This window comes from Podarcis vaucheri, assembly GCF_965113315.1.
Source record: "Podarcis vaucheri genome assembly, chromosome: 3".
Lineage (NCBI taxonomy): Eukaryota > Metazoa > Chordata > Lepidosauria > Squamata > Lacertidae > Podarcis > Podarcis vaucheri.
Genome location: NC_138761.1, coordinates 17764942 through 17785882, shown reverse-complemented (window position 1 = coordinate 17785882; position 20941 = coordinate 17764942). Strand labels below are relative to the sequence as shown.

The following is a 20941-nucleotide window of genomic DNA, read 5'->3' as shown; positions in this document are numbered from 1 at the left end:
GGAAGTTTGCAGTGTCAACCAAAATTCCAGACACAAAGATGTGTCAGAAGTGTTGTGTGGGTAAGTAGAGATACTATCTAATATCAATGCATACGTACAAATTGGACATTTAGTGTAACTTGTACATGGATTACTTTGGCAATAAAATGGTTTCGCTTGGAATTTAACATCAGATTAAATGTATTGGACCTCTCGAAACGCCTCTGTAGTATCTGGGTGTTTCATCATTCTGTGAAATGTCAACAACAGTGGGGAATCGGCTTAGGGAGAGAAACATAGGAAGGTAGAAAACAAAGGGGAATGCAGCCGTATTTCTCAAGTGTTAATGTGTGCAGGTGGCAACCACAGGTCACAAAGGGGAGGGTGGAAAGAAGAGCAAAATGTGGGGAAATTAGGCTCTTTACTACAGTTCAACAGAGGTTTTTCTCGTGACAGGTTGTGACTATTGTATAATTCTTGCGTTTAGTGAAAACCCTGGAAAAATACAGTATTTAAGTAAATTGCAGTATGTCTTCTGTATTTGCTAGCAGGACCATCCCATGTGAGCACTTTCAACTTTCAAGAGCTTACTCTGGACTTGAGTCAGTGGTTCTCATAGTCTAAAGCTTGAAATCCCTCACATGAAGACAGAAAATGAGTCTCAGGCAGTCAAGCCCTACCAGATGCCTCATCTTAGCCAGGAACTTTTTCAGTAGTAGGATTATATGTGCCAGAAATGGGGAAATATTTGTGATAGTTCCATGGCTATCTGTATCTCACTGCCAGGCTTACTAAGGCTTGAGATTGTCCCCAGCTGGTGTACCAGGAAAGAAATCCATCAGAGCAGCATTGGTCTTTTGCAGATCACATCTCACACAGGACTCATCTACACTTTGCTTTACTGTGAAGGGTTTCTAAAAAATCATTTTTCTTTCTTAGTGAGGAATCCTTACTCAGGACACAAATACCTCTGTGGGGCCCTGCAGTCTAGTATCATTCTATTAGAGTGGGTTGAGCCAATGCAGAAATTCATGTTGATCAAGGTAGGTTGCATTTGAAAAGTTATCCTGCTGTAAATATTACTCTCACAGCAGAAAATATTTTGTTGTATTCTGTTAGCTTCCAGCCTGAAGAGTGAAAAGGATTCCTTGTTGTTGTTGTTGTTGATTTGTCCACTTCTGTTCCAACTCTCTCAAAAACAACACAAAAACCAGGGGAGCCAATTAAGACCATAAACGCCACCTTAAAAACAAAACACAACGATGAGATAAAATTAAAGCAGCTGTCTTTCTAAAAAGCAACCAGGAGATTCTTTGGAGCATCTTTTTGGGTAACTCATGCCAGACCCCAGGGCTGCAGCAGAAAAGACCCTGCAACTAACCACCGTTGAGATAATTTGAAGATCTGGCACACTGATTTAAAGAGGTGGAGGGACTCTTGAACATTAAATTTGGGAGGGGAACTTAATGCATTTCCTGGTATAAGATCAGGTGGCTTGTAGCTATTTTAATGTTTAAAGGCTTCTCAGTATCCTTTGACTAAGATCAGAAAAGGCTTTGCTCTTAGTCAAAGGATATTGGCGCAGTGCTTCAGATAACTATAAGAAATACTTTTAGTAAGAATGGCAAAATCAACATAAACCTTGTTTTAGTGATGCCTGTTTCACCTTTCTTAAAAGAGGCTTGAAGTCACCATACAATTGATAAGCACATTATTTTATCCTGTTATGATGTTGAAATAATAGTAGTGCTAAGTGTGACATTCCATCAGCACAATAAGTTTTCCCTGTGCAACAGAACATCCCTTCATATCCCCCCCAACCAATCTGTTATGGGGGTTTCCCCAGTCCTCGGGAGCATACTGGGGGTGGGGAGAAAGGAGGGCATCCACTTGTTTGTTACACTTGTGCGTAGTTGAAGACCACCCAGTACTTTAATGGTATTATACAAATACCTCCATATCTATTTTGTGGCTAACCAGTTTACTTCTTAATGTAGCACATAGACTTTCCTGTACCTTGTCCACTGAGATTGTTTGAGATGCTGGTGGTACCTGAGCAGGAATTCCCTCTGGTTTGTGTCGGTGTGAGTAAAGGGAAAGACTTCAACCAGGTGGTGAAGTTTGAAACAGTCAACCCAAATTCTACCTCTTCATGGTTTACAGAAACAGGTTTGTGTATCTTTCGATCACCTTTTCAAATAGTTAGCTGTCTAACAGAACCATTGCCGTTAGCAGAACCATTATCAATTGCTACAGAGATTTTCTGTGAGGTCATGATGCAAAAGGTTAGCCATCACTGCTATAGGGAGGTGATTCTGACTGAGTTGCTGGGGGAGAAATTATTTAACTATTTTGTTTTAAACAGATTATATATAGTTCTAATTCCATCAGTGGTTGCTTTTTAATTATTGTTTTTTCTTCTTTTATTTGTAAGCCATCTTGACTTTTGTCAGGCAGGGTATAAATAAATAAATTTCATTCATTCATTCATTTCCCCAAATGAGTCCCTGCCCCAGCACCACCTTTTGTTGTCTAGGGAAGATTTATGAGGAGCCTTAAAGGCTCATTCACATAGTACCAAACCAACCAGGATCATGGATTCCAAAAAGAAAAGAAAAATACCCTGTACTGTGGCTTTCTTATACAAACAGAACAATTGAACTGGAGAGTGTTTGCCTTGAATTAATATTTACACATGAATGTCAGCTAATCTTGTTTTGGTATTTTGGCAGATACTACGCAGACAAACGTTGCACATGTAACACAATTGGAGAGAGATACCATTTTAGTCTGTTTGGATTGTAAGTTACATCTTTGACCTAGACATACATATTCTAGTAACATTCATGATGTAAGGAAAGCTGCTGACATATGGTGTCTGTTTTTCAGGCTGTATAAAAATTGTAAATTTGCAAGGCAGATTAAAATCTAGTCGGAAACTGTCCTCGGAACTCACATTCGATTTCCAGATCGAAACAATAGGTATGTAAAGTTTAGTCTTAAAACTTTATCAGCTAGTTAACTCCTTGAGTATTTCACAACGTGATGAAAACCTCACCATCATCATTATTAGGTTTGGAGGAGGCACAGTGTCACAGACTATTCATTTTATGTATTTCTGAACAGTTGGGACAAATAATAATCATTTTAAAAAGTTGTTTAAATTATTATTTTAAAACAATTGAAGATCAAGAGCAAAGGCAAATATGTGACTGCAGCACTGTTTGCAGAAGTATCTATTGGATAAAATACCAACGTTTTTCAGAATTCTAACATTTAAATATCTCTAGAAACAAGTAAATGTTTTACCGTTGTATCATGTACAGTAAATGATATCTGGAGTTTGCATTGATTTCCATTGTTAATTGCTGTGGGTTCTGATACCATCCTTAGGCAAATTTCCCTTACTAACACTTGGAGTTAGGAATATTAAAAAAACCAAAAACCATTAGCTGAATGCCTTAATTTCTGTCCTAACATTAAATAGCTATTGGGGTGTTACATGTGAGGTTTTTACTGTGTTGTGGTCCCTTAGATTCCCCCAGCCCCCTGGTTATTGTGGGTCTCTCCCCCCAACCCCATTTCATTTAAGAGGAATCTATTTTGTCACTTTGTGAGAGGACTCCCAAGTCCTATTGAGATCAGTGAAATGTAAGCATGCAGGCATCTTCTTTAACACAGTGGCCCAGTTCAGATCATGATCTAACCTTTCTAAGCCATGATTTAGATGAGAGGTGGAAGCTGGATCCAGCTGGTGGGCCAGATCCTTGGTTCCATCATTCCTAGTGTACTGCTTTGACAGGTAGGTAGGCCTCAGCAGTCCTACCAACTTCCCCCTGGTGATGTCCTAGGGATGTTGAGAGTGACTAATAGGTGGAACCTGTGCCAATCCTAATTAACTCCATGGGCCGAGGTTCCTTGTTGTTGGCTTGGGTGACCACAACTAAATAATAATAATAATAATAATGATAATAATAATAATAATAATTAATACCCCACCCATCTGGTTGGGTTTCCCAGCTCCCAACAGATTAAAACAGAATAAAACATCAAACATGAGAAACTTCCCTAAACAGGTCTGCCTTCAGATGTCTTCTAAAAGTCAGATAGTTGTTTCTTTCCTTGACATCTGATGGGTGGGCATCTCACAGGGCGGGCGCCACCACCGAGAAGGCCCTCTGCCTGGTTCCCTGTAACCTCACTTCTCGCAGTGAGGGAACCGCCAGAAGGCCCTCAGAGCTGGACCTCAGTTCCTGATCCATGGAGAGACGCAGGCCCACATACAAAAGGAGAGTGAAACCTTTTTGCTTTCAGCTAAAAACAACATTGTCCTGATACATACGAACTTGGGGAGTTTTCTGAACCAGGCCTTCAATTTTAGTTGGGCTTAGGCATGTTGAACTCTTTTTGGACCCCACCTATTCAAGATATGCATAGATTCAATGCAGTTTAGGTGTAAATAAGCATGTGCACTTGGCTGCAGTCTGTAAAAAAGCTAATTCAAATGGTCTTTTTCTTCCAGTTTGCCTACAAGATAGTGTTCTGGCTTTCTGGAAACATGGAATGCAAGGCAGGAGTTTTCGATCAAACGAGGTAAATATTGCAGGGTGGAATAAAAAAAAAGTTCTGTTCCTTTAAATTGCCTTGAAAAATAAAGGCAAGATTGCTGTTTGTTTCCATGATTGATATTTCATTTTTTCACATAATTTCATAAAATACAATGGTTTGTCTGTAAGTACTTGGGTTGCCCTGAAAGAAATGGCTAATGTATGGCACATTAATCAGAAAAATAGCTGGAAATTCCTGGTACTTTGCTCAGCGTATCTGTAAACTCCTTGCCTAAGGCAAACCACTCTCTCTCATATCCCCTCTGCCATCTGAATAGGGGTGATAATTGTTGTTGTTTAGTCGTGTCCGACTCTTCGTGACCCCATGGACCAGAGTACGCCAGGCACTCCTGTCTTCCACTGCCTCCTGCAGTTTGGTCAAACTCATGCTGGTAGCTTCGAGAACACTGTCCAACCATCTTGTCCTCTGTCGTCCCCTTCTCCTTGTGCCTTCCATCTTTCCCAACATCAGGGTCTTTTCCAGGGAGTCTTCTCTTCTCATGAGGTGGCCAAAGTACTGGAGCCTCAGCTTCAGGATCTGTCCTTCCAGTGAGCACTCAGAGCTGATTTCCTTAAGAATGGAGAGGTTTCATCTTCTTGCAGTCCATGGGACTCTCAAGAGTCTCCTCCAGCACCATAATTCAAAAGCATCAATTCTTCGGGGTGATAATAGAGAGGTATAATAGAGAGCATATTGTAAGAATTGCTTCAAGCTGTGTAAAACACTTGGAGCATGTAGATTTCTACATAGCAGTTAGTAGTAGTTTAGTAGTTCTGCTAAAGAGAGGCACTCCTTAGCCGACTGATTTTTAAATTTGTCAGTGTCTTCAAACACTAGTTTCTAGTTAGAGTAAATTTATGTAAAGCTGCCAAAAGGAAGGATTGCAAATATATTCAAAACTCAATAAAAGAAGACAGTGAAACCATCATAACTACAGCAGGGCAAAGGTGTATATCAGTCTTCTCCCCTTGTTCTCAAATGTGCCAGAAAATGCCATTCTGCTGCCAGATCTCCTAACTGTTGGATCAGCTGTTGGTCCCACACAGGCCAGGAATTCCCTGGTTGGTGGCTGCTTCTATGTCTCTCACAGCCCCAGCCCTGCTGGCAGATGCAGGAGGGCCTGGGGGCAGGGCAGGGAGAAAAGATGTTAACATGCTCTCCTCTCAGTTTTGTCTTAAGCATTGATTATATCAGACACTTAAAACTCCACTAAGTATTTGTTTGGCTTTTCAAACAGATCACACAGGAAATTTCCGACAGTACAAGAATATTCAGACTCCTTGGCTCTGACAGGTATGATAACATATTGAAACAAGAGTGGAAACGGTTCAAGTGGGGAGGGAGTAGGGCCTGGTTTTGTTTTAAATTTCTTGTTTGTTTTTAACTTTCTGTGATTTTATTCTTTGGTTTTATGTTTTCATATTGTTAACTGCTGCGATATATATTTTATGATACAGCAGTTTGCATGTGCGTGTGTGTGTATTCATAGGACATGGGTAGCGCTGTGGTCTAAACCACTGAGCTGCTTGGTCAGCGGTTCAAAAGCCCGTAATGGAGTGAGCTCCCATTGCTCTGTCCCTGCTCCTGCAACCTAGCAGTTTGAAAGCACACCAGTGTAGGTAGATAAATAGGTATCACTGCAGCGGGAAGGTAAACGGCATTTCCGTGCGCTCTGGTTTCCGTCACGGTGTTCCATTGTGGCAGAAGTTGTTTAGTCATGCTGGCCACATGACCCGGAAAGCTGTCTGTGGACAAACGCCGGCTCCCTCGGCCTGAAAGCTTGATGAGCACCGCAACTCCATAGTCGCCTTTGACTGGACTTAACCGTCCAGGGATCCTTTACATTTACCTTTATATATATTCATAAATAAATACATTGACCATGCAGCTCAGGGCCAGCACCAGGGGTTAGTCTATTAGGACAACTGTTGAGGGGGCACTGCCCCAGAAAAGTAGTAAGAGCCACCAGCTACTCACTTTCTTGCCCTTTCCCTCTGGGCTATGAAAATTGGACCTGAGGTAACCAGTTCCCACCACCACCCAGAGGAAGAGGGTAGGGAGCGGCTGTGACGGCAGAGCTTTGCTGCCATTGCCATTTACACACTTGTAAATGACAATTTACAATTTACACACTTGTGGGTGGTGCTGTGGGTTAAACCACAGAGCCTAGGACTTGCTGATCAGAAGGTCGGTGGTTCGAATCCTCGTGACGGGGTGAGCTCCCGTTGCTTGTCCCTGCTCCTGCCAACCTAGCAGTTTGAAAGCACGTCAGAGTGCAAGTAGATACCGTATTTTTTGCTCTATAAGACTCACTTTTTCCCTCCTAAAAAGTAAGGGGAAATGTGTGTGCATCTTATGGAGCAAATGCAGGCTGCGCAGCTATCACAGAAGCCAGAACAGCAAGAGGGATTGCTGCTTTCACTGCACAGCGATCCCTCTTGCTGTTCTGGCTTCTGAGATTCAGAATATTTTTTTTCTTGTTTTCCTCCTCCAAAAACTAGGTGCGTCTTGTGGTCTGGTACGTCTTATAGAGCGAAAAATACGGTAAATAGGTACCACTCCGGCGGGAAGGTAAACGGCGTTTCCATGCGCTGCTCTGGTTCGCCAGAAGCGGCTTAGTCATGCTGGCCACATGACCCGGAAGCTGTATGCCGGCTCCCTCGGCCAATAAAGCGAGATGAGCGCCGCAACCCCAGAGTCGGTCACGACTGGACCTAACGGTCAGGGGTCCCTTTACCGTTACCTTTTTAAATGGCATTTACACACTTGTAAATGGCAAACCTCCAATCCACAGCCAATCATCGTTGTGGATTGGAGGTGGTGAATCAGGTGCTGAGGAGAAGCCCTCCATCACAGGGTTTCTTGACGATGTGCTCTGCTCACCTCCCTCCTGCCAGGAGCCTAGCCCCAATTTGATTTATAAGTAGTAGATTAACGTATTACTTTTTTCTTCTTCTTCTCCTTCTACTCCACCCACCCTCCCCACCCTTCAGAGTTGTGGTACTGGAAAGCAGGCCAACAGACAACCCGACAGCCAACAGCAATCTATACATCTTAGCAGGCCATGAAAATAGTTACTGAGAAGCAATATGCATGGCGATTGAATCATGAACAGAGAAACACTACTGCTTCAACACTTTTGGATGGCTGAAATTGCACAAAAGCTGCAGTACCCCCACTTCAGTTGCTTTGTAATTTATTGTGATGTATGGGAGAGTGAGTGAGAGCAAGAACTCTTGCCTGAATGATATGGACACGGTTAGCACATTAATACCACAAAAGTGCTTGATTCACCATTATGTAATCTTTGTACATATGCAGAATTTTTTTTTCCAGTGAAATGCATTGCTGAAAGCCTCTCTTGAGTTTATGTAGATAGTGGTCAAATGTCTTATCTGTATAAATGTAAAAAGGCTGCTGAGGACATAAAATTGCATTTGGGGTACTATTTTAAGGACTCTTCAAGAATTGGATGCTAGCGATAAACACAGCACATTTAATAACACTATTGTATTTTATTATGTAATTTACTAATACAAATAAACCTTACCTTTTTAGACATTGTAACCAAGACTGCAATCCTATTACGATCTTGTTTTTAATTATATGCAAGTACACTGGTGTTTTTGGTTGCACAAAGTATTAATATGTGATGTATTTAGTCACAAACGTAAGCTGTGACATTGTGAATATGATTTGGGCGTTATAATTTTAGGAGTTTGGGGTAGTTTTCTTTGTGAAACCAGCCAGTTGAACACCTGTATTTTTATATTTAAGGAAAATTCTTTAATTATTTTCTGTGCTTGGGGGCAGGGGAGTACATAATTTGGAATGGGAATAAATCCTGAATAGTGGTACCTTGCCGTAATTCTAAATGTCTGCAATGGTAAAATTAGCATTATTATGAGTCTTTGTTAACCAGTGCTGCTCATATCATGCAAAAGAAACAGCAACAAATTACAGCATTCTACATCATGGAAGTGGTTGAAATACTTTGGGATGGATCCAAATAGCCACCTGCAAAAGTATCCTGTTCAGTACTTGCAAAATATTCCTTAGCACTTGCATTAAGATGAAGGTGTGCATTTTCCTCATTAAGATGTTGATAACTGACTTGGAAGGACAGAACGAGTTAACATCCACACCGAATTGCCAATGTACCCATTTGGAGCTGTGGAGCTGTTCTGCGGTTCTTATAGGATAACTTTGTACCATAGGATCCCATACCGGTTCCTAATTTCCTTACATGGTGGGATCTTGTAGGTTTTCAAGCTCTGTTCCAGGGAACCCCAGAATCCCTTGGATGCTTCGCAGGGGGCTTCTCCGAGATGATCGGTAATAGTGGAAAGCATTCCTGAAGTGGATAGCATTCCAGCATGCTTACCCCTACTGATTTTCCCCCTTGCCATGAGCAGTTGCAGAGTGTAAGATGGGCAGCACTAAGGCCCAGTCCGTGTGCCTAGCTAGCAGCCGTGTGTTCACTGAGTGTGCAACACATACAGTGCCCAAGAATCCTTTGCAAACATGCAGAGCTTCATCAGCGGACAAGCTGATTTCTCTCAAGGCAGAAAGCTTGAAATCTGCTGCCATAAGAGGTTGAACATACAGAATAGCTGTTCTGAATAGAAAAAAAGTTGTTGAATGGAATAATTGTCTTAATTTGGCCTGTTTGGGGCTTTTTTGCTTTTATTTTTTTTAATGGCCTTATTTTCACTTTTTTAAAATGTCTTAACACCCGGCCAAATGATTTAGTTACTACCTCACGCAAATGATTTAAATGGTTTTTATTACACATCACAGGAATTTTAGTTTTGAGGAAACCTATTTTAGATTTTTTTTCCCCCAGTGCAGTATGTAAATGCCAAGTTTGAGAAAAATGCACATACTGGCGCTTTTTTTTTTTAATAAGTTCTTTATACTGTGATATAGACTAAGAACAAAACTACATTAAGAAGTGATTTATGGTCTGTATTGATGTTGTTAATGCTTTTGAATATTTCATAATGTATATAATGTAAAATAAACTTTTTTTAACATGTTTGTTGTATAAGTGGATTATCATCTGCACTAATTTTCTGATTGGGGAAAAGTTTTCTTAACTGAGATCAGTTTTGATTCCAATAAAAATGTAGAAAGAATAAAAATTAAGATGACTTTAGTTACTTTTACTTTTATATTACACTATATATAAAATAAACGCATTAATTAACGCATTAATTATTAAGAATGCATTAATAAACACATTTGGGGAAGATTTAATTAACCAATAGTAGTAAATCTTGAATTTACTTCTTTGAATACCTTCTTTTGATTCAAACAAAACTGGTTGTTTTTAATTTTATTTATTTGATTTCAATATCACCCTTCATCTTGAAGATAACAGGATGGTTTAAAATATAAAAACACAAAAATAATTATTATTATTTCTGAGAACCTCCATCATCCCCTGTGGGTTGAATCCGGAATGTCCCTTTTGTGAACAGAAGTTCTCCTTTTTGTAGAAGAGGCCCAAATTCGGTGGAGGTTCCCACAGGGGAGGGTCCAGCAACCTTCTGAAGCGGCTTTCAAAGGGCTTCCAGGGGAGGAGGAATTGGTGAAAACTGCGCACACAAACACATTTCCTCCAGCCTATGTGGGTATAGAGGTTTTTGAACAAAACTATTAAAGAATCCCTTGAGAAATTAATACCAGTTCATGATAACCAATCTTGCAATAATAATCAATTTGAGCAAATGTCCACTATTAACTAGTACAGGGGGTGCGTTAACAATACTTGGATAGTTCTGTGGCACCTACACAATGCACAAATGTAATTTCCCCCTGTACTTATCACATTTTTTTAGCGTCTCATCCCCAAAATTTTAAACCAGGATCTTGGAGGTTGTTCCAGTCAGATTTTCAGTATGCTTTGATTGCTCTTTCCAAACTGAACATAAAAGCAGAGTTTGTATAAGATGCACAAGTAGTTTTGACTTATATCCAGAAGCGCACCTATTTCACGGCGCTAACGAAAGTTGCTTCACAATCAAAATGAAGCATAAACAGCCACTATGAAACCAAGCCACAGCAGTTGCTGGTATTGCAGGTATTGCAGGTAACTCAAAGCTAAGGATTGGATATTCTTCTGTGCAGGGTCCACTGGCATAAACAAAACTTGCTCCCAAGACTTCAAAGGCCCCAAACTAGAAATGACAGCGCCACAAACTCTGCTGTATTTCTGTAAAGCAGAAAGGGAAAGCCAGTCCTGTTTCCAATGCCTTTCTCCTTGAAATTGCTTCTCCCTAGGAGAAACACACAGGCTTTCCAGTTACCCTGCTAGCCAGTATGTACACACTTCCCGAATCTGAGCAGATCCCAGATGAAGATAGTGGAAAGACGTGACTGGCTTGCACCCCAGCCTACAAACTAGATCTTTGGCGATCACTCGTAGCTGAGTAAGATTGTCTTCCATAAACACGGTTTTAACAATGAGTCCATAAGTGACTGTGGAGACCAATTCTGGATCCACACATACTTCCACAGTGGGGACATTGATTTCCGAGCAGGAATTGATCACGGTGTGGATTTGCCAGGTGTTCCTCTTAGCATGCTTCTCCCTTGTGTCCTGAGTTCGAGTGTCTTCAAAGCCCATGACACCTTTGGTAAAGGCTGTTCTCCAACTGGAGCGCTCGCAGGCCAGTGTTTCCCAGTTGTCAGTGTTTATACTACATTTTTTTAGATTTGCCTTGAGACAGTCTTTAAACCTCTTTTGTTGACCACCAGCATTATGCTTTCCATTTTTAAGTTTGGAATAGAGTAGTTGCTTTGGAAAACGATCATCAGGCATCCACACAACATGACCAGTCCAGCGAAGTTTATGTTGAAGAATCATTGCTTCAACACTCGTGATCTTTGCTTCTTCCAGTACACTGATATTAGTTCGCCTGTCTTCCCAAGTAATGTGTAATATTTTTGAGAGACACCGTTGAATGGAATCTTTTGAGGAGTTGGAGATGGCGTTTATAAGTGGTCCATGTTTCACAAGCATATAGTAAGGTTGGTAGTACAATAGCTTTGTAAACAAGCATTTTGGTTTCCCTGCGAATGTTCCAGTCCTCAAACACTCTGCACTTCAATCGGGGAAAAGCCGCACTCGCAGAGCTTAGGTGATGCTGGATTTCGGCATCAATGTTGGCCCTTGTGGAAAGATAACTGCCTAGGTAGGAGAAGTGATCGACATTTTCCAACGTTACACCATTGAGTTGGATTTGTGGCGCTGCAGAGGGGTTATTTTATACTTGTTGGTGCAGCACTTGGGTTTTTGGGATGTTGAGTGATGCATTGGGGTGACACCAAATGGGAGCCCCTCAAGGGTACTCTCCCGCCTTCGCACCTCCTGCAGGCACAGCATTGGACACAGTGTCAGGAGGGTTAGATTGGCTCTGACATGGTGCCCCTTCCCACTGCCTTGCCCCAGGGCGTTTGGAAGGCAAGAGGGTATCACAGCCTCACTGACTGCTATTGACTGTGTGTGCTGCCGCACAGAGTGAGAGTAATATTTGTGTTCATTGTAAAAGTTGCCAAATACTTCTCTGAGTAGGTGGATAAGCTAAAACCAGCTATAAGTGCAGCAGAACCTATCCAAACAGATACTGTACTGCTAAACATTCCTGCAGCATAGTGACAGCACGAGGCCTCAAACTTTGACAGCTGCACCCTGACATCAACGGAGGTGGAGGAAATAGTTTTCAGAGCACAAAACATAATCGGACAGACACATACGCAGCGTTTCCCCACAGGCTTCCTGCCCCTCTTGGTGCTTATGACAAGAACATACAGTCAGACAAGGGCACCACCAAGAGGCTGCTCTTGACAAGGCCGCAGAGATTGTGATAGGAGATGTGAAATACAGTGTACAAACCTTTGGTTTAAATAAGTGGAGTGGGTTAAATAAAAACAGCAAGTGGAAACAGGATAGAACTGTTCACCGGTCCTCCTCTCCGCAGGGGGCGCTGTGGAAATGATCCGTCTCTCTCTCTCTCTCTCTCTCTCTCTCTCTCTCTCTCTCTCTCTCTCTCCCCCACAATTGAAAACACCTCCTCCCCAAGCGGATTGAGAAAGACTTGTTGCGCTGCGTCGCGCGAGGCGTTCCGACTTTCACTTCCGCCCTGAAGAGGAAGGGGCGGGGGGAGTGGGGAAAGGCAGAGCCGAGCCGGATCGACTTCCAGAGAAAAAGGTTGCGGGAAGCGAAGAAAAGGGGAGGAGAGCTTGGAGGCGACCCGATCTGCGCACGCCCCGTCGGCCTTTGCGCCGACTGCGCACGCGCCGGCGGTTGTAACCGTCAGGGCAAGGGAAGAACAGCCCCCACCCCCACCCCGCTCGCGCCGCCCGAGAATTCAAAGCCGCGCTCGGGACCCTGCCCCTCCCTCCCCTCAGCAACCGTCACTTTCCTGCCGTTGCCGGGCAGGGCTTCCCCTCGGTCGCCCTTTCGGCCGCCCTCTGCCCCGCTCGCCGCGTCCTGTCAGGGCGAGGGAAAGGATGCCCGTCGGTGCCTTGTCCCAGGCCAGCCCCGGCGCTGAGTGAGGGAAGGCCGGGCCGGGCGGCGAGCGAGCGGGCAAGGGATGTCGCCGCCGCCCCCCGGCGCTGGGTCCTTCCGCCGCCGCCGCCGCCGCTGCAACAGCAGCCACCACCCCTGGCGGCTCCCGCTGCTGCTGCTGCCTCTGCCCTCCTCCGGTTCCGGGTGTCGCCCGCCGCCGCTCCGGGCCCCGGAGCAACGCCGAGCGGCTCGGCCCCAGCAGTGACTGCCGCCGCTTCCCCTCACAGGGCGCGGGACGGCGCGGGCAGGATGCAGGCGCCGCCGCTGCAGTACGAGTTCTTCAGCGAGGAGAACGCGCCCAAGTGGCGGGGGCTGCTCGTGCCAGCCCTGAAGAAGGTGAGGAAGGGGCGCTGGGGGGGGGAGGAGATCCAGAAGGGGTGGGAAGGCTGCGCGTTTTATAGGAGGTAAATTCGCAAATGCCCAAGGTTTGCTGCATGTTGACATCCACGTGTCATTGGTGACAGCCCCAGGTGAGGACAGATAACGTGTGTATGTGTGCGTGGGTCCCGAATTTGGACCTAACGCAAGGGAATGCCGACAGACATGTGTGATAACTGGCAGTGCCCCAGTACTCCGACTTTGACATAATTAGATTAGATTAGATTAGATTAGATAAATTTATTGTCATTGTCCGTATATACACAGTATGCACAGCAACGAAAATCAAACACCCACCCAAAGACCGGGTACACATATACATTTGCACGTATCTCCGAGCTCTCATCCTATTTGGACATAATCTATAAAACATACATAGTCCAGAATATAGCATGACCTATTAAAGGCATAACATAACCTAAAACCTATCTCATTCCTTCCTCTCCCTACTTACTAAACCTTGCAACTGGCCCTGAGATCATCATTTAGTGCAATCAGAGCTCTTGGATAGAAACTATTCAAAAGGCGTGTGGTTCGTGTTTTCATTGTCCTATATCTTCTGCCCGAAGGCAATAGTTCAAAGAAGTTGTGAGCAGGGTGGGTGGGATCTCTCAGAATGTTATGTGACTTCTTCAAGATGCGAGACGTGAAGATCTCATCCAGGGTTGGTAGTCGGAGCCCAATGATGTTCTGGGCAATTTTAATTTTAATCGGTTTGGGGATAGTCAATGTTTTCATGCGCCTGTGTTGACATCCTGCGAACCTGTCTGCTGTGCTCATGGGTGTCTGTATACCCATTATTCTTCATTAGATTTATATACCGCCCTTCATCATAAGATCTCAGGGCAGTTCCCAGAATAAAATATAAGGTAATGTATGAAGCTCGCAGGGTGACCTTGGTTGGGCCTGTCGCTGACTCTCAGCCTAACCTACCTCACAGGGTTCTTGTGAAGATAAATTGGAGAGGGAGGAGAGCCATATATGCCACTGTGTGTTGGAAGGTGAGATATATAATCAATAAACGCCTGCCGGTAGAACACTTGGGGTAGATAGCTGGTTTTCCACTTCCCAACATGGTCCGATAGGATAGCTACTAAATGATCTGAACTTTAAGTACCAGATACATGTGCACAAAACTTTAAGCAACAAAAAAAGTATAGCAGTGATATTCTTTAGGAGAGCTGTAGGTGTGATTATCACTTTGCTCCCAAATGGAAGATGGGCAGCATTTTAAATAGTTCAGATGATACTGAATATTAGACAAATATATTAATGTGGCATGACAGGTTTTTGAGTTGTTCTTTAATTTAGACTGGAATGTTATGAGTCCTTCAGATATACCTGCCTCACTGAAGAAAATTATGTCATTTGCTGTTTTATTATATTCCAGTATAGTTGCTACCAATATGTGTTTCTTGACAATTAGAGTTAAGTGGTGAAAGTCCTGCTCCATCAGAATCTGCATTGAGCTTGATTAGTTTTCAAACATTATTGACTGATGGCTAGTGCATAGAATTTAATAGGATAAAGGTGGTATTTGTTTTTGCTAGATCTGTGTTGCAATTTGTTGTTTAATTTGTTCCCTGGGTGCTCGTGCAGATAACCACTTTTTAAAACACAAGCTAGGTTTACTTTTTTACCTGAACATGATTCATTTTATCTTGTGAGGTTGGTAACATTTTAACCCATACATAATATCTAGGTGCACTGAACAATTATTACTCACAACTTTGAGAAGCCTGCTTTCTTTATCCTAGGGCAATATTCTAATGATTGGTCTACCAGCCCTAAAATACATGGGCTGTGCTTTATACACATCATGCACCAGTATTTTGAAGCCGGAATAATGCATAAGCGTGTTTGTGTAACTTGAAAACTTGCTTTCCTGATTTTCTTAAAAAGATTCATTAGCCTCATTTATTTTTAAAGAAGGAGCATATTGAAGTTATTCTGAAGCTGTTGTCAAACAAATATTGTTGTTGTTTAGTCGTGTCCGACTCTTCATGACCCCATGGACCAGAGCACGCCAGGCACTCCTGTCCTCCACTGCCTCCCGCAGTTTGGTCAGACTCATGCTTCGAGAACACTGTCCAACCATCTCGTCCTCTGTCGTCCCCTTCTCCTTGTGCCCTCAATCTTTCCCAACATCAGGGTCTTTTCCAGGGAGTCTTCTCTTCTCATGAGGTGGCCAAAGTATTGGAGCCTCAGTTTCAGGATCTGTCCTTCCAGTGAGCACTCAGGGCTGATTTAAAAAATGAGGATGTTAGGAATTTGGTGGGGAAAAGAAGACTGAGGAAACTTGGTTCAGAGTGTATTTCAAAAAAGTAAGTTGTTGAGCTTACTTAGACAAACCCCAATGTTGTTGAGATTTCTTTTTTTACCAAAACGCCAAAAAAAACATGATTTCTCAGTTTACATGCCAAAGATCTAGGACAAAACGGTGCCTTCCGGAAACTCCCCCCAGACGTCACTTCCACCTTTGAAATCCCAGTATGTCCTCCTGGACATATGGCAGCCCTAGATGAAGTGACTAGAGATTCTTGCAGTGCAATTCTTTACATGCCTTTACTTATTTGCTGGTAATTTGGTGCATGGGACAGTATTAATTAGCTGCAGCTGATGCTGCATTGAAGCAGGCAAGCTGGACTCTGTGTATACTGAAGATGTGATTCAGGATAGGGAGAGAGAGCCAGGCATGCTGCAGGCAGAGGACTTTCCAGTGATGGGCCAATGCTAGTAGGAGTCACCTCAGAGAATTATGGTACCCCTTTGGTGTCTCCCCTTTGAAAAACCATTGAGGGCTAAGGACTTCACCCACATGAAAGTGACAGATAGATGATGGAAGGACCCTGAGGGAGAAGCAGGTGAGATTATGGGTCAGTAAATGAAAACTCCCAAGTAAGAGGTGGTAAAGGTAAAGGTAAAGGTACCCCTGCCCAAACGGGCCAGTCTTGCCAGACTCTGGGGTTTGTGCGCCCATCTCACATCTATAGGCCGGGGGCCAGCGCTGTCCGGAGACACTTCCGGGTCACGTGGCCAGCGTGACAACGCTGCTCTGGCGAGCCAGAGCCGCACACGGAACGCCGTTTACCTTCCCGCTGGTAAGCGGTACCTATTTATCTACTTGCCCCCGGGGGTGCTTTCGAACTGCTAGGTTGGCAGGCGCTGGGACCGAGCAGCGGGAGCGCACCCCGCCGCGGGGATTCGAACCGCCGACCTTTCGATCGGCAAGCCCTAGGCGCTGAGGCTTTAGCCCACAGCGCCACCCGCGTCCCCCCTAAGAGGTGGTAGCAGCGTTCAAAATTCACTGGGCACATTTTGCACCTGGCTATCGGCCAGTTGTGACCAAGTGAAGATACCCGGGCGCCACCAGGATTGTGCCTGATGTTTCCACTATCTGGAGGTGCTTGCCTGGGGATCCTTGGATCTTGACTGCTTTTACACACTAGCAACATATCCAGTAGAATTCTATCTGTTATATTTTATCTGCGCTATCAGAATGAATTTAAGGAACCAAAACGTTGCACTGAAAAATACAACTTTCAAGCCGTCTGGCCCCTAAAAGACAACTAGACATTCTGTTTTGGCAAATAAGATTTCTACCTCCCATTGATTTTTTTGAATCCACCTATATTAAAGTATAAAGCCAGATGTAACTTTTCAAATTTTCTAATCATGTTCTCTTCTAACTTCCCTTGCTAAACGTTAATTCCTCCTCCTCGTCTTTTCAGAACAGCACAATGGTTAATTCTACCCATAATTAACTTTAACTACTACTTGCAAACTCTCTTTTAACCTTGGTTTTATTTAAACTCTGTTAGCTTTAAACTAAAGTTAGTGTTAACATCAGTTTAGAGATAACTGGGTAATTAGGTGTTGAAGAGATTTCACTAGCCTGTTCCATACTCCCAACCCCCTAGCCATGGATAGGAGATCAGGGGTGTTACATTTGGAGTGGCTTTAGTGAGAACTTTCTAGAACTACTTTAAGGTAAAAAGAAGTTTATTTTTAAAATGTTCACACATATTGACCATACTTGCTTTAAATTTTCTATTACTGCAGTCACAGTTAAAAATTAATGTGGTTACAGTTTTGATAACAATAAATACTCGTAAGTTTTAAGGCCTTAATAGACATTTGATTACAACATTACATTTTGTTTGAGACAAAAGGATTACAGATTTATGCTGTGTTGTGTTTTGTGTGCCTGAAAGATTAATTTTTTCATTGTATTTATCACACTTTGTTCATTAAAGTACGGACCTGGATTAAGCACTTAAGAACCAGTGATTTCAGTGTGATTTAAACAGGGTTTGGGTTATATCAATGCATTTTTAGTGCTTAACCCTGGGTCAGTAACCCAGGGAGTATAAAATACAGTTTTCAAGTGCCCAGTGCATTTTACTTGTTAAGTTGTATTCTAGTCTAAAATGTCCGCTAACTTCATTTTACTTGGGACATACATACTTCAGATTTCAGTGGACATCTAGCTTTGTTATGCAGTGGGACTGATTACTTATTGGTTGTCTGGGGAAAATAGTTTTACAATATCCTTATACGTGGTGGCATTTAGAACAAAGGTGACTTAAAGTTCAGACCAACATTTTTTGTTAGTCCTATTATTTGTGTACACAGTAATGTGTTTTATCCTGTAAAAAGAATGGACAGTATATCCAATGGTAGTTATACTTAGAATATTTTCATTGAAATAATTGGACTTAAGTTCTGAAATTCATCGACTTTGATGGGTCTACTCTGAGTATGGCATAATAGGATACCACCCAATATAAGTAAGGTTTAATTTCACTATTTTAGAGGTAGTATGACAGCTGTTAAATATATGCCCTCAAAACCCTTTAATAAAAGCTGAAATATGGAGTGCTAGCAGCATTGTTCTATCTACAAAATTTTAAAAAAAAAACAGTGCCATGTTTCAGGTGGCTTAAGATGATAAAATACCCTTCTCCAACTTGGCACACTCTGAATGTTTTGGACTGCAACCCCCATCGTCTCCAGTGGACATCTGGAAGACACCAAGTTGAGGGGTGCTATAAGACTTGCACGAGCACAGCTTAGACTTCATGTATCAATGTCACCTGTTGCATTTTATTAGTTTGACTGTATGCCTAGCAAATGTGTAATTCTAATTTTATCTGTAATACAGTGGTCTTGATGACTAACTTGTAGTGTTGTATTTAACTTTGCTGTTGAAATTTTTTTATAGAGTAGCCTTGGTTCTGGCTAGAAATTGTGAATTAAAAATGACCCCCTCTACATTTAGAAACCTAAAATAAACTTGTTGGAGAGGCTAATACTTTCAGAAAGCAGCCTATGCTGATATCTATATTCACATCTGTATCTATTTCATATATGTATTTCGGCTACTACCTGCTCTTCTGGCATGATTGCTTTTAACTGGCTACCATATTGCCATCACAAACATATCCACGCACTTGTCTCCTTTTATCACCAGAATGGTGCCATTCTGGCTAGAAACAGCAACAACAGTGTGATCCTGCTCATATTTACTCAAGCATAAAATCTCACAGAGATCAAACTTACTGCCTAGAAATATGTTTAGCATTACAGCCTAATTCAGTGGGACTGAATTATAGATATTTTAAAAAGCAGAAAAATCAGGTCTTCGTGTTATTTGGGCAAAGGGCCCAAATAAAGAAAAAACTCAGGAAGGGAGCAAGAAGTGAAACCTAAAACTGGTGTGAGCCTGTTTTAACTGTAAGTGGATTCCTATTGGAATAATCTTAGTGTAGATCTCTTAGTAGTGCACTACTTTGATTTCTTATTTGGCAGGCACTAAATGTTGCTTGCGTTGCCAGGTATAGGGCTAAATCTGTAAACATATACTAAAATAAGATCTTAATGGGGGTGAGAAGAGATTTTGGCTTGCAGTAAAGTTTTCAGAGACAGGTCCTTGAAACATATATTCACACAAAACATACAAATTCCTTACCAGCAGTTGGATACCATTTTTGTATTAACTTTTCTTCTGCTGAAATTAATACTTCTTTGCCATGGGGTGCATTCATGCATGCCTTTTTCTTTGTACTATTTATGTTTGTAAAACAGCATCAAGTCAATTTCAACTCCATGTGATAATTACAGCAGTATTACAAATGGATGTTTTCTTTAACAATGAGTAAATTATTGGATGTAATACATAAACGTACGTGCTCCTGGGAAGGTTTATTGGGCCAGGTGTCACCAGATATGTATGCACATGTATTATTACTTCCATACTTTATACATTTGCTGTAGGCAGCACTTTTGTAAGACCAGTGTTTTCTGCAGTGGTTGTAATGTGTAGCACTGCTTTTAGATAACAGGATTTCTATTACCTGGAAAGGAAATATTGTGCTTCAGTTTAGGAAATATTTGCTTCTTAAGCTAAAGTTAATTTCACCATTTCTAGAGGTCATAATAGCACCTGTGACAAAGTGCATCATGGACCTTGTCCTCCTGGTTCTCTTGTTTGGGGAACTTTACATGTTGGATAATAAAGGATAACCAATTACGAGTGCAAAACAGTCTACTTCAATGCAATGAGATTGTATTAAAGACCAAGTACTGTACTGTAGTTTCTTCAAGCCTAAAACCATAAGGAACAAACAGTATCTTTTAATATGTAGCAGTGACAATGTATCTTATTTTTCCTTAATTCTAGACATTGGGGGGGGGGAGTTTGTATTGAAAACACAAAGCACACAATGTGCTTTTATCTTCCACACGGCAATCAGTACAGGGATTCCCCCTCCTCTTATGTGGGTTTCACCCTTAGGAAAAAGGTCTCCTTTACTGTTTGGAATTAGAGGCTCTTTTCCTCAGGCTTCTAGCCATTCAGAGAGGCAACCTCTGTTTTGATTGCAGTGGAAAAGAAAGACACCTCTTCACCTTGTGCATTGTCTTCCTTATAATGGGTTTAAACTATGCCATTAGTAATTGGGAAAAGAGCAACGTGTTGATGGAGTTTAGGGGTCTAGACATTTTGGGTGGGCTTGGTATCCAGTCATTCACTTGGATCCCAATTAAGTTAGTTGCACTTAGTTAAGTCGTGGTGTGCCCTGCTGGTTTTAGTTAATTTAGTTTGGATCCAGCCCATTGTTTGTAGTACCTAGTGATTTTTCACTTCCTCACTCCTAAGAGCAAAAGTCAAAGCAGTGTTTTTATACCAACTGTCCAGTCAGTTGGTTTTGCGGACCACTTATTGTAGGTGTTGTTTATAGCCAGCAGCCCCTCTCTTACAGGCCATGACACTGTTGGATCCTAACACAATATGCAGTGTTGCTTCACTCAACACTTGCTTAACTTACGGAATTAGCCAGCATTCAAAATTAAACCATCACCAGTCTTTTTTGTGACTCAAGGGCGCCATCTAGTGGCCAT

General features: G+C 42.3%; 2 protein-coding genes and 1 long non-coding RNA gene across 11 annotated transcripts in view; 2 read left to right on the top strand and 1 right to left on the bottom strand.

Annotated features, from left to right (window-relative positions):
• Window positions 1-9625, top strand: part of MAP4K3 (mitogen-activated protein kinase kinase kinase kinase 3) — a 76613-nt gene extending 66988 nt beyond the window's left edge. For all 9 annotated transcript variants that reach the window (XM_082217428.1, XM_082217427.1, XM_082217431.1 and 6 more), the window contains 8 exons: window positions 2-60; window positions 919-1022; window positions 1977-2148; window positions 2712-2780; window positions 2869-2961; window positions 4502-4572; window positions 5825-5880; window positions 7581-9625. In XM_082217428.1, the coding sequence (XP_082073554.1) occupies window positions 2-60; window positions 919-1022; window positions 1977-2148; window positions 2712-2780; window positions 2869-2961; window positions 4502-4572; window positions 5825-5880; window positions 7581-7668 (712 nt within the window). In that variant the 3' untranslated portion in view covers window positions 7669-9625. The remainder of the gene's footprint in view (window position 1; window positions 61-918; window positions 1023-1976; window positions 2149-2711; window positions 2781-2868; window positions 2962-4501; window positions 4573-5824; window positions 5881-7580) is intronic.
• Window positions 1078-12601, bottom strand: LOC309529696. The gene is made up of 2 exons (XR_014218330.1): window positions 12488-12601; window positions 1078-1221 (listed from the first exon to the last, which is right to left on the bottom strand). It is a non-coding gene; the product is annotated as an uncharacterized lncRNA (long non-coding RNA).
• Window positions 12602-13366: 765 nt separating this feature from the next.
• Window positions 13367-20941, top strand: part of SOS1 (SOS Ras/Rac guanine nucleotide exchange factor 1) — a 40868-nt gene continuing 33293 nt past the window's right edge. Inside the window, exon 1 of the mRNA XM_082217305.1 lies at window positions 13367-13498. Within this exon, the coding sequence (XP_082073431.1) occupies window positions 13412-13498 (87 nt within the window). The 5' untranslated portion in view covers window positions 13367-13411. The remainder of the gene's footprint in view (window positions 13499-20941) is intronic.